The sequence below is a fragment of the Cricetulus griseus genome, chromosome 8 (assembly GCF_003668045.3).
Source record: "Cricetulus griseus strain 17A/GY chromosome 8, alternate assembly CriGri-PICRH-1.0, whole genome shotgun sequence".
Lineage (NCBI taxonomy): Eukaryota > Metazoa > Chordata > Mammalia > Rodentia > Cricetidae > Cricetulus > Cricetulus griseus.
This window is the reverse complement of record NC_048601.1, coordinates 18,964,833-18,981,549: the sequence shown is the minus strand read 5'-3', so window position 1 is coordinate 18,981,549 and position 16,717 is coordinate 18,964,833. Positions and strand designations below refer to the sequence as shown.

The window sequence follows — 16,717 nt, the reverse complement described above, 5'->3', positions numbered from 1 at the left end:
GATGTTTTTCAAAGAGAATTCCTTCCCAGGAATGCTTCTCTCAGCTTCTGCAAATGTTTCACCTGCTTCTTTCACCTCTTAATTCCTGTTGGGGTTGTTAACTGTCAGACTTCAACAGCAGGGCAGACTCTGGGGCCCGGCCCCATTGTTGGCTCTTTCTCAGACAGAGCTGGGTCCTTACATTCAATGGGTGTAAATGCGCTTTCCCCAGCACCCGCTCTCTCGCTCTCTTTTGGCCCCTCCTCTCTCCCTTTGAGCCTTCTTCCAGGCCCCTCTCCTCCTTTCTGTCTCCTTTCTGATACAGAACCCTGTCCTTCATATTCTTTCCCTGTGCTCCTCAAATTCTGGCTGTGAATATGGTCTTTAGAAAAGCCACCAGGAGGAGGGGGTGAGACGAGGGGAATAGACAGGAATGTGATCAAAGTATGTTACAGTCATGTGGGAAATCATTACAATAGAAGCCAGCTAATGTGTGGTATTGAAACTATAGTGTTAATACCGGAGAAACTAAACAGTTACATGGAAGTCCTGTGTAGCAGTCTCAGTAATTTTTTCTCTTTAATTCTATGAAATTTAAAGTATCTTGAAATTCAACAGTAGGAATGCTCACTCAGGTGGAAGACAAAAGTCTGCAGTCTGTGACTCCAAATACCTAGATTTCAAAAAATAGAAAACGAAGGAATGAAGGAAGATAATGAAAGGACTGGAATTACGGCAATGATATTTAAATAATAGGTAACACTGCATCCTATATCTTACCACTTGCCTGGTTCCCTCTCTCTCTCAGATCTATTTATTTATTATGTACACAGCACATAGTGTTCTGCCTGCATACGTGTCTATCTGCCAGAAGAGGGCACCAGATCTCATTATGGATGGTTGTCAGCCACCACCATGTGGTTGCTGAGAATTAAACTCAGGTCCTCTGGAAGAGCAGCCAGTGTTCTTAACCTCTGAGCCATCTCTCCGGCCCTTGCTTGGTTCTCTTTTCTCCTTGTTGGCTTAAGAGAAACTCGTAAATCTCCCGCCCTCATGAATTCAGTTTGACCCTGTCTTCATTCGTTAGTGCATCCGACTATCTTCAGGTTCCCTAGTGGGAACTATCTTCAGGTTCCCTAGTGGGCCTCCTCTCTGAACGCCTTGCCTCTTATCTCTCCTTTCCCATTCTGTACTTCTTCCTACCACCCCCCCACTCCCACCCCAGCATTCAAAGACCTAAAAATCTTCCAGTCACCTAGGAACCCCCTGGCTGGGTTTAGCTTAGCTTATGACATCTCTACCAAGAACAAACACAAGAATATGAGAGATAAAAACAAACACATGTCTTACTTAGCACACAGGTGCCTGTGCTCAGCACACATGGTTGCCAGGTCTGTGGCTCAGGACCCTTGGCACAATGAAACAGAGGTGTTCCCCTGCGGGGTGCAGTGCAACTCAGAAGAAGGGAACTGCAGACATTACACATGGAAGGTGGTTCCTGGGAAGGCTGAGAGCTTGAGCCTCAGTGATTAGCACCCCCCACACACACCCACACCTGAAGAAACTGTGGGAGGCAATAATGAAGTTGCTCTCCACTGGAATATTTTATAAAGTCTAAGATTCATTTCATTTCAGCAAAGTAGGAGTTAAATCTGTCGGCAGATGTTTCTGTCCCGCCTTCCAGTTCCCAAATAACAAGACACTGAGACCTAACATTACTTATAAATGCTCGGCCAATAGCTCAGGCTTGTTACTAGCTAACTCTTACATTTAAAATAATCTATTTTTCTTATCTATGTTTTGCCATGTGGCTTGGTACCTTTTCTCAGTATAGCATGCCCATCTTGCTTCTTCCTTTATCTGGCTAGTGGCTCCTGACTCTGCCCTTCTTCCTCCCAGCATTCTCCTAGTCTGGCTCTCCTGGCTAACCTTATTCTGTTCAGCGATTAGTCAGCTTGTTTATTAAACCAATTCCAGAGACAAATCTTCACAGTTTACAAAGGGATTATTCCACAACATAAATCATCACATCTTACCACCCCAAATACCCCAAAGGGGGTAGAGAGTCCCATTCCAAGTCTAAAGGAGTCAGTATGGCTGAAGCCAGTGGTAGGCAAGTGGGAATCTTTGGCAAAGGGAAACTAGAAGTATGCACAGTTTCCTGTAAAATTTTCCATTTCTAAAATCATATTTTATTATATAATTAATATTACCTATTCTGTTGAAACCTACCAGATGCTAACTTGTGATTCAAGGATAAGACACTCATTTGTTCACAATTCTTTGCATACTTACTCCTTATATTTTTGGTTGTGAGCCTAGCCTTTAATGGCTCAGCTATCTCTCCAGCCTGCATACTTACTCCCTAACTTCTTAAATCAACAATAAGAAAAAGTATCTTTGAAATTTATATAGCTATTTTTGGTTTTCTTCGTTTTACTTGGGGATGTGACAGAATGTTTTAGAGTGTATTTATCTAACATTCAGCAACAGGAGTCAAGCTCCCTCCCATTCCCACTCCTCTATCAGTAGCTCTGGTAACACTAAGGCTTCAAGGAAGTAAAGTATAACTCCCAAACCACAAAAGACTGAGTTAGGACCCTGTCCTAACTTCCCTGCTTAAGTTGCTTTGTAAAGACTCACTACGGCTTTTTTGAAGGAGGGGGAGTGGGAGTTTCCAGACAGAGGTTCCCTGTGTAGCCTTAGCTGCCCTGGAACTCCATCTGTAGTCTAGGCTGGCCTCGAACTCAGAGATCCACCTGTTTCTGCCTCCTGAGAGCTGGGATTATATGTATGTATGTATGTATGTATGTATATATATATATATATATATTATAATGTCATGATATAACATAGGAATAAGTAGATGGCTAGCAGACAGATAAGAATACTCAGAAATATATGTATATTTGCATATGCATGCAAATTTACTTTCCAAGCAGTGAGTAAAGAATATATGCAATCAATATTTGGACAACTGGTTAACCACTTGGCAACATTTAATTTCTTATTGAACAGCTTCATTTCTAAGAATCAATTCAAAGGGATTTAATGGATAAATGCCTGAACAAAAATAATGATCATAGTAACTTTGGGAAACATGAAAACCTTGTGTCTGTCACAGTAGATTATTTCAGATATGTTTGTAACATCTAAACTATGGAACACCATGAGTCTAATTTAATGAAACAGATTCATGCATATGGGGATGGAAGGATACCATATTTAAATGTAAAGAATCAAGTTCCAAATCTGTGGATATGCTTTGACCTATTTTTGAAAATGTGTGAAGAGAAATTTTTTTCTCCTACTACTTCTTTGCCTTTAGGAGTATTTTCAGCTGTCCTTGAACACATTGGGATAGAATACAACTTCTTGAATAGAACACCAGTAGAACTCCAATTGGGATTGACAATTAATGAATGGGACCTACTGAAAATAAAAAGTTTCTGTAAGGCAAAGGGCACAGTCAATAAGACAAAATGGCAGCCCACAGAATGAGAAAAGATCTTCACCAACCCCACATCTGACAGAGGGCTAATCTCCAAAATATATAAAGAACTTAAGAAAATAGACACCCAAACCCCAAACAATTCAGTTAAAAAATGGGGTACAGATCTCAACAGAGAATTCTCAACAGAAGAATCTCACATGGCCAAGAAACACTTAAAGAATTGTTCATCATCCTTAGCCATTAGGGAAATGCAAATCAAAATGACTCTGAGATTCCATCTTACACCAGTCAGAATGGCTAAGATCAAAAACACTAATGACAGCTTGTGCTAGAGAGGGTATGGAGTAAGAACACTTCTCCACTGCTAGCAAACTTGTAGGCCATTTTTGAAACCAGTATGGTGGTTTCTCAGAAAATTGGGAATCAATCTACCTCAAGACCCAGCAATACCAATTTTTGCCATATACCCAAAGGAAGCTCAATCACACCACAAGGACACTTGCTCAACTATATTCATAGCAGCGTTAATGGCCAGAACTTGGAAACAACCTAGATGCCCTTCAACCAAAGAATGGATAAAGAAAATGTGGAATATTTATACAATGGAGTATTACTCAGCTATTAAAAACAATAACACCAGGAAATCTGAAGGCAAATGGATGGAACTAGAAAAAAAAAATCATCCTGAGTGAGGTGACCCAGACCCAGAAAGACAAACGTGGTATGTACTCACTCATAAGTGAATATTAGGTGTAAAGTAAAGGTTAACCAGGCTACAATTCACAGCCCCAAAGAGATTAGGTAACAAGGAGGGCCCAAAGAAGGGATACATGGATCTCCCTGGAAAGGGGAAATAGAAGAGATCTTCTGGGTAGACCAGGGGCAGGTGGGGATGGGAACATGAGGGATTGGGTTGAGGGGTGCATGGAGGGGGAATTAAAGACATGACTCGATGTGCAGCATTTCAGGGTCAGGTAGAAACCTGATGTAAGGGAAACTCCCATGAATCTACTAAGACTCCTATCCAAGCAATAGTGGATATGTAGACTGAACTGGCCATCTCCTGTAATCAGATTGGTAACTACCCCAATTGTCATCGTCCAGTAACTGATGGAAACAGATGCAGAGATGTTCAGCTAAGCACTGGGCCAACCCCGGGGGACTCCTGTTGAGGAGAAAGGAGGAAGGATTGTAGAAGCCAGGGAGTCAGGGTCATCACAAGGGAACCCACAGAAGCAACTGGCCTGCTCATGGGAACTTAGACACTATGGCCCAGCGGCTAGGAGACCTGCATGGGACAGGCCTAGGCCCTCTGCCTATGTGTGGCTTGGTCTACATGTGGAACTCCTGGCTGTTGGAGCAGGGTCTGTCCCTAATGCTTTGGGGAACTTGTTCCTAATGCTGGGTTGCCTTGCCCAGCCTTAATACAAGGAGAGGAGCTTAGTCCTACCTCAACTTGACAGGCCATGTTTTTTTGGCACTCATGGGAGGCCTGCGGCTTTCTGAACAGAGGTGGAGGAGGGATGGATTGGGGAGGGGCAGCAGAGGGGGTATGGGGGAGGGCATTGGAGGAGGGGGAAAGGGGGAGCTGCAGTAGGGATGTAAAATAAATGAAAAAAAAAACTAGTAAGCTATTAACTCCCCCCCCCACCCAGTTCCTCTGTCTTAGCTCTTTTTACCCAGGTGACTTCAGTGCAAGTTCCTACTTGTGGCCTAAGCTTTCAAGACACTCTGGGTCAATAAATGTGCTCAGAGACCCGGGTACTTGCCATGCTGTCTATAATTTCGTGTCATATCGGCTTGCATTTCCGAATTACTTTGTTTCCTTTTCTCATTTCTAAAATCCATGAGGGCAGGGGCAACATACAGGTCAGTGTTCACTTCCAAGCCCGGCGACACCCGGCCAAGTGACTCACGCTTTCTTCCTATATGGCAAACAAGCACGCTTGTACATGGTGTCTATAAGCTCTCATGGTGTCTGCACCCTCGGGGAACACCACCGTCACGTCCACTCGGAGGGAGAGGGAGACAAAGAGCTTTGAAGCTTGACCCAAAAGCCATTGGTGGAGCTGAGCTGCTCGGGCCTGGCCCTGGGCCACTAGACTCAGTGTGAGGTGATGTTAACACACATCGGCTCCCCGGGGAGGAAACAGGGCCTGCCACGCTTGAGGCTCGCACGGGGGGACAGCACGGCTGGACTTGAGCTCGTCCGCAGCCCAGGTGAAAGCCCCGCCCGCGACCACAAGCGGGGAATTTCCCAAGGGCGCCTCGGGGGCGGGGCGATCTTTTTGCGGTGGGCGGGACCATTACTGATTGGCTAGATCCAGGCGGAAGTCGGGAGGTTCGATGTTCCGAAGACGCCAGCTTGTGACGGGGAGGGGGAGGAGGAAGGCTTCCGTAAAAAGGTGCCTTTCGGTCCCTCCGCTCCCGGGGACCCTCGGAAAAAGCCCACCGTACCGACCCCGCGGCTAACCCCTCCCTCAGGCTCTCTCCGCTCGATTTCGCACCGTTATGTGGGAAGCGAATCCGGTGAGTAGCCGGCGGGACGGGGCGGGCCCAGTGGGCGGGGTCGCCTGCGAAGGGCGGGAGGCGTTCCCGGCAACTCGCCCCCGCCGTGCCTCCGGCTCCGGGTTTGCGTTCCGGGGTCGTGGATGTCCTGGGTCTCGGGCCTCCTGCAGGCCGCGGTCCCCGTGCCTTTGAGCCCTGGCAAGGTTCGGAGGCCGCTTCCAAGCGTTTGCTTTACCTCTCTCGATTGTTGATTTTACTTCCGGGGGCTTCTCCGTCTACGCTATTGCCTTAGTATAATTTTGTATGTTGCTTTCATAGAATTACTGGCTTTCGAATCTGCTAATTTCTTTCGGCCCCGCACCCTCATTGCTCCTCCACCCCCCCCTTTTTTTTTTCCTTTGGAGCTACAGAGGTTTTAAGATGAGTTTCAGAGGATGACGTTCTAGGATGTTTTCTTTCCGTGGTTAGAACAATGATCTGGAATCCTCCTTTGTTTGCCTTCGGTAGTTCCTATGTCTGCAGGCATTTTTTGTTACTTTGCCTCCATCCATCCATCCATCCATCCATCCATCCATCCATCCATCCATCCATCCATCCGCCAAGAATATTCAGTTCTTGTTACGGGAATATGGTAGAAAAAAAATGCACACCGAAGTTAGAACTTCGTTGACCGGCAGAATCGCATTTCAAGAAATTTGTGGACTACCCCGGAGGCTGACTAGCCATTAAGTTTACTTAACTCCCACTGTCTATAATTGAAATAAGTCCTTTGCTGCTCTTCCTGCTTCTGGAATGTATTTCGGGTTAAGTCTGTCAGAAAACTCCGCGATGCTTTAAAGTTCGAACCCGGTAGAAATGAGCCCGTTGATTGGAATTCGGGTGCACATGTGGTTCCATTTCATTCCATCATGACAGTTATCAGATGGTTTTGATTCATACATTATAATATTGTAATCAGTTCGGGTCAGAGGAAGGTACTTGTTTGGATATGATTTTAGCAAAACATTTAGCATTGAGATAAAACTTGCTTATAGATGATCATACATTCATTCACTATTATCTTCATTTTATATCTGTATTCATCTCGATACCTGTATATATGGATATGGAGTCGGTTTTTATTAGTAGCCCCTTTCTTTTGATTTTCCACAAACACCCATTAGCAGGGTATATGTTGTGTTCAAGGTCACATACTATAAATCCTCTGAATTGTCTCTGTGAATGTGATATGTTTATTGTTGTATATTCACTAGAGGACAGATCCTGTTGCATAACAAATACTTGTCGCTTTTTTATTTGTTTATTTTTTTCGTTTTTTCAAGACAGGGTTTCTCTGTGTAGCTTTGGAGCCTGTACTGGAACTTGATCTGTAGACCAGGCTGCCCTTGAACTCACAGAAATTCTGCCTCTGCTGGGATTAAAGGGCATGCCCCACTATCGCCCAGCTACTTGTTGAATTCTTGACAGTGACTGGCTAGTAATGCACAAAGAGGTCTCTACTCAGCCTGTTCATTTTCCCTTCAGGATCATGCTTATATTTGTACTGTTGGGCCAGTTACACTTTGGTTAGAATTAGAAAGGATCTAGTGAATAACTCATGTATTTGGTTTGTTATGTCACTGTTTCTTTGTAAAAAAGGGCCCAGTTTTCTGTGAAATCATATGTAAGACTTTTCTTAAGTTTTGCTAAGCAAGCTGACTTTTGCTAATTATAATGGACATACAGCCTTGGGCTCTTTTTTGGGCCCGTGTGCCATCCTCACATGGCTGAGTGCTATTGTGAGCACCTGAATGTTGTCAACAAGACAGCTTATTTTTAAAAATATTTTATTATATGTGTATGGGTGTTTTCACCTCATGTATATTTGTGCACCACATTTATGCAGTGCTTCCAGGGGAGGGTATTGGATCCCCTGGAACTGGAGTTAACTGCCATGGGGGTGCTGGGAATCAAACCAGCCTCTGGAAGAACAGCCAGTGTCTTAACCGGGGAGCCATCTCTCCAGCCCCCATAGCTTAGTTTTTATTTTATTTCATTTTTATTTTAAGTAAGCTTTGCATTTAAGTGTTTCACTAGTAACCTATGAGTGTCTTTTGACAGAAGGGGTATCTGCAAAGCATGTCTAGCTTTGCCGGGGAATAAAATTGTCACCCTAAGCCATACACATGTGGGAAGATTTGAAATTGAAGTATAAAAGTAAAGCAAGTCCCCAGCCACAGTGTACTTTTAATATCAGTTCAGATAACATTTGCATTCCTGACCAAATGCTTTTTGTAATGAGGGAAGGTTTTTGTTAAATGATGGTGAACTGATTTTGCCTAACTTTCCCTTGTAGTTTTGATAGTCTCCATGGCTTTAAGGCCTTAACCTGAAAATAATACCTCCTCTTACTCCTATGATAAAATAGCTACTTTGTGAAAACTGTTTCATGAATGTTTTGAGGGCATCGTACACTGACCCTGGTGTGGATCCACTCAGAAGCAGTCTCCAGGAAGTGGTTAGAACATGGAAAATTACTGCTGCAGATTTTGTAATATTTCCTAAAACCCAGGGGTGACAACCCAAAAGGAGGGATAAAGAATTATCCCATTTTACTATTTTACTTTTGAATACAAGCATAATGTCTGTATTGTTTTGTTTAGTCTTCTGCCCAGTCCAGTCAGGTTGACAGGGGCAGCAGGCAGTTCTGTGGGTTCTTGGCATCTCTCCATCTATTGGGGAGAGACCCTGGGACATTTCTCACTTATGAAAATGGCAGCCTGTAGGAAAAGTTAGAGGGTTACTTATTGTTCCTGCCTTGACTCTGAATCCTGATTTTATCTTTCCTTTCTTGGCTGTTTGACTGTGTCTCCTCTCTTTGCTGGGAATGGAGTGTTTCCCTGGAATTGTAAGGCAGGAACAGGCTTTGGGTTTTCTCTGTCACATAAATGAAGAGGACTGAAAGGTAACAGACATTTGTTTAAAAGTTGTCTTAGATAGGGTTCTATTGCTGTGAAGAGACACCATGACCATTGCAACCCTGTAAAGGAAAGCATATAATTGGGTCTGGCTTAACAGGTTTACTCCATTCAGTCCATGGTGGGAAACGTGGTAGTGCAGTCAGACATGGTACTGGAGAAGGAGAGTTCTACATCTGGATCAGCAGGCAGCAGGAAAAGACACACACTGGGTCTGGCTTGAGCATCTGAAACCTCAAAGCCTAACCCCAGTGACACACTTCCTCCAACAAGGTCACACCTCCTAATAGTGCTACTCTCTATGAGCATATGGGGGCCATTTTCATTCAAGCCATCACAAGAGTACACACTGTTTATTACACTGACAATGTCTTTATAGAAATTGTTAGTCTCCCAAAAGTCATTTCTATGTATTGATTCAAGTTGTTAGAATAATCTGAGTTGGCTAAGGGAGAGAAAAATGGTTTTCCCAAGATGACACACCACACTTGTCTTCATGGCCTAGCTCTCTTTGTGTTCCATTTTGATCCTCGGTGCAATGATGACTTCCAGGTGTTAGTCCCTGCTTTGTCCTCAGAACCACCTTTTTTCACTGTTATATTCACAACTGCTTCTCACTTCCTTGGAGCTTTGATTTTTGTCTCTCTCATTCGGTCAGACTGCTTGAAATTCATAGCCACAGTCCACTCCTGCAGGCTGGCTTCTGCCAACACTACTTTCCAGGAAGTCCTCAAGAATCTTGAATCACCACATACAGTGGTTGACTTAGGTACCTTTGGCTGGTTCTGTTTTGGATGCCAATTACAGATTGCCCCTCAAACCTTCCCTTTCATTGTTCCTGGAACTGTGTACTCACTGAGTTTCCTCTAATTTCCCTTTTTATTTCATTTTATTTGTTTATTTATTGTGTGTGCATGTACACACATACCATGTTACAATAAAATGTCAGAGGACAACTTGTGGTAATCATTTCTCTCCCTCCACCATGTATTTGACTTCTGGGGATGAACACTGATTGTCAGGTTGTTAGCTAGCGCCTTTCCTGGCTGAGCCATCCTGCCTTTTTCTGAGATTTGTTTTCAGGTATAGTTCTGGGCTAAGCTCGTGGCCTCCTGAAACATCCCACCTTTGATTCCCCCCCCCCCTTTCAGCACATCCTTTCTAGGTCAGCTCCACGCTAACCTGTGGACATGCCTGCTAAGGGTTAGCTTTAGTCTTGACTCCTCTCACTGCTTGTCCCTTTGATGAAACTAAACTATTGGTCATTAGTTCATTTCACCCAGCAAGTCATCAGGAAATGTTTCCTACATACTAAATAAGCATGATTCTGATACTTGAAGAGAGGAGTGCAAACATGGACTGAATCAGAGCCTGGCGGCCCCATGAGGTCACTCACTGTATGCAGTGTGTGTTGTGGGAAGAAAGTGGTATCTGATGGTGTCTGGGATGCCGGGAAGACTGTTGAAATAAGTTACATTTGAGTAAATCCTTATAGATGGAATCATATGGGAAGACCAAAGCAAGTAAAATGACTCAAACCCATGAAATGGAAAGTGGATGCCAAGTACAGAGAAATGGAGAAAGTGCTTCCTCGACTAAAGATGGAGGGTTGTCCTAGTCACTATTCTATTGGTGTGAAGAGGCAAAGTTAACAAGGCAACTCTTACAAAAGAAAGCAATTAATTGGGAGCTTGCTTACAGTTTCAGAGGTTAAGGCCATTAGTTCCACACCCTGTCTGCAGTTCTCCTTGGTAGGTATCTCACAACTTAGGCATCTCTGACAGCTTGGTGTCTCGGAGAAATCCAAGTTTCATCTTCACAGCTTCACTCAGTGGCCTCTCTGGGCCTCCATGCAGGGACACCACTGACACACACCAGGCCTCAGCAGCTTTCCTTAGCTGAGGAGGGAGATTCCACAACCCATTTGTATTATTGACTCTAAAGCCAGAACCACATGGCTGAAGTTGCCAGGTTCTGTGGCTTAATGGGGTTGGAACTTGACCTCCTCCTTCAGGAACATCTGTGCCAGTTTTCTGTGAGTGATGGTGTTTTTCATTGCTTAACCCTCTTTAGTTCCTTTTCACAAGCTGCAATCTTAGCTGGGTGGGGTCTTACCCTGAGGTCACAACTCCCTTTTTTTCTATTCTATTTTTTTAAATCTACTTGAACACTGGACTTGGCTCCAACAAAACTTGCTCCTTTTCTCAAACTGTACATTTTGTATTTTACTCTGCCTATCTTGCTCTTTTTAAAAATAGACCTGCATAAGAGTGATTACTAATAGTCACACAACATAGTCATTACTAGGCTGTCTTGAAATCTCTGCTGCCAAAACCATTAATCCAAAACTCCTCAGTTTAGCCTCAGACAGATTTTTAAGATGAGGGCAGAAAGCAGCCACCTTCTTTTGTCAAAATGTCACAAGAATGGCCTCTAGGCCACTTATTGATATTCTTCCCTTTGAAACCTTTTGAGCTGGGCCACATTGCTTTCAGCACTACTGTCCTCAATGCATCTACTAGGAAGGCTCATTAAGCCTCTATTAAAGTATTCCACTGCTTTCCTAATCCAAACCCCCAAATCCACATTCCACTAATAGACAGCATGTCCAGGCCTTTCACAATTGTGCCCCAGCTCCAGTACCAGCTTCTGTCTTAGGCACTGTTCTGTTGCTGTGAAGAGACATCATGACCAAGGAAAATTATAAAAGGAGGCATTTAATTGGGGGCTTGTTGACAGTTTCAAAAGTTTATTTCATTATCATGGCAGGGAACATGGCTGCATTCAGGCAGGCACTGGAGCAGTAGCTGAAAGTTTTACATCCTCATCAGTAGGCAGAGAGAGAAAGGGAGAGGGAGAGGGAGAAAGGGAGGGGGAGGTAAAGGAAGGGAGGGAGGGAGGGAGGGAAGGAAAGAGGAGAGAAGAGACAGACACCTGGCATGGGATTTAGAAACCTCAAAGTTCCTCTAACAAGGCCACACCTACTCCAGCAAGGCCACACCTCCTAGTCTGTCTGATCCTTTGAAACAGTTCCACTTGCCGGTGATTTAGCAGTCAAATATATGGGCCTCTATGGAGGCCATTCTTATTCAAACCACCAGAGGGATGTGTAGGCGTTGGCAACCGACGTGGGCTATTTCCTCTGAGTCAGAAAGTACATTTTACACATATACTCACAGGTTGGGATGAAGATGGATGTCCTGAAGGTGTAACTTGGTCTCCTAGGATTCTAGGAATAACTCAGCTGTCTCTGTATTCTTGGTGTTCTTTATTAAGTGTTCTCATGGTGTTTAGTTAAGCTTAGAGGTTAACCTGAATTCATTTGAGACTCAGAACAAACTAGTTGTTCCAGAAACAGAGGCCCTGGATCAGGAACATCAGAACAACAGCAGAAGAGCCATACACAGGGCATTGAGTGACTGGTGCCTTGCTAACTAGGGTTGTGCTTGGATTATCTAATACTTTGGTTTTGTGAGAATTACTAAGTAATTACCCTGATCTGTGTGTGTCATTATACTACGGTTCAAAACTCAGTAAATGTTCTGAATAAGTACATACCCATGCTTGAAATCTAGAATGATCTTGTTCCAGAACACTGACTGGTTCTAGAATGTAGGATACTCAATGAGTGGAAAAGTCCCTGGGAGTCAGAGGTCAAGGAAGAATTCCCTAATTGCAAACATCCCTGGACTTACATGTGGGTGGCACTAACACCATGTTTCTAGAACGTGTTTCTAGTGACCTGTCACATGATCATGACTCGGGGAGTAGTGTCTGTCCTTAGGATTGGTGGTGTGGCAGATTCAGCCCAGCGCTGAAGAGATGAGTCTAACAGTTCTCACTGTAGGAAGGGTGGCAGATTTGGGTTGCAGGCAGAAGACTCAGATTTATGATAGAGATTTGCAGTGATAAGTGGCCCACTCGTTGAGTCTGACCCACTGGGCCTAAAATGCTAATGCTGAAATCTTTGGTCTATGCAGTCACACTCCACAAACAAAATCTGCTGTTAAAATAACCTATGTTGGCACTTATCTTTTGATCCAGCAACCAGTTGGTGAGTGTGACGGTTTTGGGTTTGTTCCTTATAAGTTTTTGGTGTGATGAAAAAAGACAGACCTAGCGTAGCTAACTGCAATTATGGAAAAACTTTGAAGGAGAAAGAATGACAATGTGGAAAGAACTTGGGGGTAGGCTGAGAAGTCAGGGAGGTACCTGTATGATGTGGTAACTTTTAGAGATACTGAGGACTGATCAAGAGCTAGCCTGAAGGTTGTCTAGGAGGTAGAGCAATGGGGATAGCACCAGCAAAGCCCTCAAGGCTGATTGGAACAGGACCGTTAAGAACCAGGCAAGTCCGTGAGCCTGGAACACAGAAGCAAGAAGCAGGCCCAGAAAGAGGAAGCCAGGCCATGCATGGCTCTATGGAACATGATTGGAATTTTAACTTACTGTTGAAAGAAAATTAAGTCAGTTTTCCTCAAGATAGTATCATAACTAATCTTGGTCGTCAGTTCGACATACCTGGGAAGAGGGAACCTCTGTTGAAGCACTTCCTCCACCAGATTGGTCTGTGGGACATTTTCTCGATTGCTAACTGATGAGGAGGACCCAGCCCACTGTGGATGGTGCTGTCCCTAGGCAGGTGGGCCTGGGCTGTATAAAAAAGGTAATTGAATGTAAGCCTGGGAACACACCAGTAAAACAGTGTTCTTCCATAATTTCTGCATTGCCTTGCAAATTCTTGTTTTGCCTTTTCTCAATGATGGACTGTCAGCTGTAAGGTAAAATAAACCCTTTCTTCCCCAAATTGCTTTTGATCAGGGTGTTTATTGAAGCAACAGAAACCAAAGTAGAATAGGGAGATTTAGCTCGTATGTTCCAGGTGTAGCCTGATGTAATCACAAGGGGCCTTCCAAGTTACAGATGGGAACAGAGAAGCACTGTGACACGGAGCAGAACAACGCCGAGGAGGTGCAGTGCCTGGCTTTGGTGGTGAGGGAGGGGCTTCAAGCCAAGGCGGTTGGCTTGGCTTCTAAAGTTGGAGAAGTCTTGTTTTAAGCCACTAAGGTTGTAGTAAGCAGCAGAACATGGACAGAGAGGAGCCAGGAGGCTGTGAAGAGACAGGTTGAGAAGCTCCACCCCAGAGCAGAGTGCAGGAGAAAATGTTTGTTAGGTGTGTGGTGTGGGAGAGAGAAAGGGAAATGGAGAGACTCAAGCTACACTTAGTGTGATGGATGCCAGATGCTGGGAATTGAACCCAAGGCTCACCATGCTAGGCCAGGGCTCTGCCACTGAGCTGTGTCCTCAGCCCAGGAGTTTTCTTTTGGATCCACCAAGTTTACTGTGTTAATATGGTTTGGATGAGGTCATCCCCACGGTGATGCTGTTACTTTCTAGGGATTGATGGGTTCATTTTCTCTGCCAGTTAAAGAATTAAAAAGCAAGAAAAATCTCAAGCTCAACAGGCAGCAGAGTGGAAATCTGACAGAGCAGAGAAGAGCAGAGGCGATCCATGGTAAAGGCTTTATTCATGCAGCAAGCTCACAGGGAGGAAGGTCCCCTGCAAAGCAGAGAGGGTTCTTAGGAAGCCAAAGTCTGTCTTTAGGGCTGGGGTATTTTAAAGTCCTTAAAGGTTCTTTCTTCTCTAATTTAGGCTTTGAAGAAAGACATGATTGGCCAACAGAACTTGTTGAACCAGCCCATCATCATGGGCCTCTCTGGGTGGGAGAAAAAGCCCATAAGACCTTTGTTTTAGGCTGCCTGGCTTTTGCCTCAGGTCAGAAGAATGAGGAAGAAGCCACCATCTTGGAAGTTCTCCATCTTTATTCCGTAGTCATGGCCCCTATATGGCTGCCCATCAGAAAATCTGCCTCCCAGTCCCTCAGTGCTGTTGGTATGTCATGAATCTTTAAGAGGTAGAGCTTAGTAGGAGGCTCTTAGGTCACGGGGGCATGGGGAAGTTCCCGTGAGGCCCTGGAGGTCTTACAAGAAAGACCAAGCCTGCTCCCACTTGTCCCCTCTGCTGCTCCTTTGGGATGCTTGCTTGCTCTCATAGGTTCTCCTGCCACCACCATGAGTCACAAGACTGATGTAGGTTCTATGCCTGTGACCCTTCTAAACCCTGCAGGAGCTTATAACGAGAGTCAGGTTCTATGTGCCTATGAACCATCAAATACTAAAGTCAGGAAGGGAACTGGAAATTGAAATATGAGTATTAGCCCTTAAAACTACAAGAGTAGGCAAGATCCTGAGAAAAGTGTTCTGCAAACTTTTTGCACTCCTGTAAAATAACAGCATTATGTATGCATGAGTTGTTATTATTAAATGCCATTTGCTTTTGTTTTGAGGAAGGATCTCTGTAGCCCAGGCTGGTCTCAGACTTATGGCTGTTGTCTTGTTTCAGCCTCCCAAGTACTGTGTTTACACATGTGTGCAATCCTGTTTGGTTTAGATTACCATTTTTACATTATAAATAATAAAAGAAGAATAGTTTTTCAGATTAGTGTTTTTATTATTGAAGATGCCTCTTGTAAGGTGCCTATGTCTAACTTGACTCTGGTTAGCACAAGATGTAGTTTAGACCCAAATGGTTCAGTTTTTTTTTTTTTTCCCAGTGAAGTTTTACTAAATTAGGAAGCCCTGTGTCGTAAGTGCAGATTGTACTTGCTTGTCCCATGAGGTGTTTTGGACTGGAGATCAAACACATCTTGAGGTGCCAGGGTAGAGTCCTCCCTGAAGACTCTCTGTAGTGTTCTGTCTGTTGTCACTTTAAATGACTTTACATTATTACATAGTTCTGGGTGTGGTTCAAGCATAGGAACAAATAGGTTCTTCAGTCATTTCTTGACTCCAGGGTAGGGAAAGGGTAACACTGGGGTAGCGTTGGAAAGCCTGATCTCAGCATTCAACATTAGAGTATTTGGGGGCTGGGAAGCTCACTGTGAGATTGTGTCCCTGGCATGCACAAGGTCCTGGGTTTTCAAAACTACATAACTTGGGCATGATGATACAGACCTGAAATCTGTGGGCTGGTAAGATGCAGGCAGGAGGAACACAAGTTCAAGGTTGTCCTTGTCAATATAGTGAGTTTGAAGCTAGTCTGAACTGAATGAGATCCTATTTCAAAAAAAAGAGTATTTGGACTTTGAAGTTTTGGTTTGGGGTTATTTAAAACTCAATAGGCAACATAGGATAGAAGGGAATTCAAAGACTGGAGAGATGGCTCAACAGGTAAGAGCACTGGCTGCCCTTCCAGAGGTCCTGAGTTCAATTCCCAGAACCCACATGATGGCTCACAGCCATCTATAGTGAGATCAGGTGCCCTCTTCTGACATAAAGTTGTACATGCAGGTAGAGCACCCATACACACAAAATAAATAAATAAATCTTAAAGAAAAAAAGAAGGTAACTTGCTGTGTTCAATAAGGCGATTACAAGCATGTTTCCATCATAGCCTGGAATTTCAGGGAGTGAGTTTTGCAAATGTCTGCGCTGAGAGAAGCACGGGTGCACACCTGAGGCCCTGAGCCTCGTTACAGCAGTTTGTGCAGATACTTGTCTGTAGTGGTTCAGGGAATGTCTGTTTTCCCTCAGGAGGTCAGTCACGTGGGTAGTGTGTGTCGATGCCAGTGAATCTCAGTAGATATCCTGCCCCCTTGGCTCAATGCCCTCTCGTGGCTGCCGTGTCTACTGAGAACCAGCTGTGTGCTGTGCTCTGGGAAGGGACACCATGACACTTGCACATGATCTCCTCCTGTGCACTCATCTCCTGTGCTTTTTGTCCCCCCCCTTTGCTGAGCGTGTTCTCTATCATTGCTCT

The 16,717-nt window shown here is 44.3% G+C and overlaps 1 protein-coding gene across 7 annotated transcripts in view; it reads left to right on the top strand.

Annotated features, from left to right (window-relative positions):
* The first annotated feature begins 5,762 nt into the window (after positions 1–5,762).
* The window catches only part of Parp11 (poly(ADP-ribose) polymerase family member 11), a 37,935-nt gene continuing 26,980 nt past the window's right edge, over positions 5,763–16,717 (top strand). For 6 of the 7 annotated variants that reach the window (XR_003487457.2, XM_027428356.2, XM_027428352.2 and 3 more), the window contains exon 1: positions 5,763–5,962. Coding sequence is in view for 1 of the 7 variants with exons in the window: in XM_027428352.2 (XP_027284153.1) it covers positions 5,945–5,962 (18 nt within the window). In the remaining 6 variants the exon portion in view is untranslated. Of the gene's footprint in view, positions 5,963–6,027; positions 6,145–16,717 lie in introns of those variants that run through there. The other variant, XM_027428354.2, reaches the window with a different exon arrangement.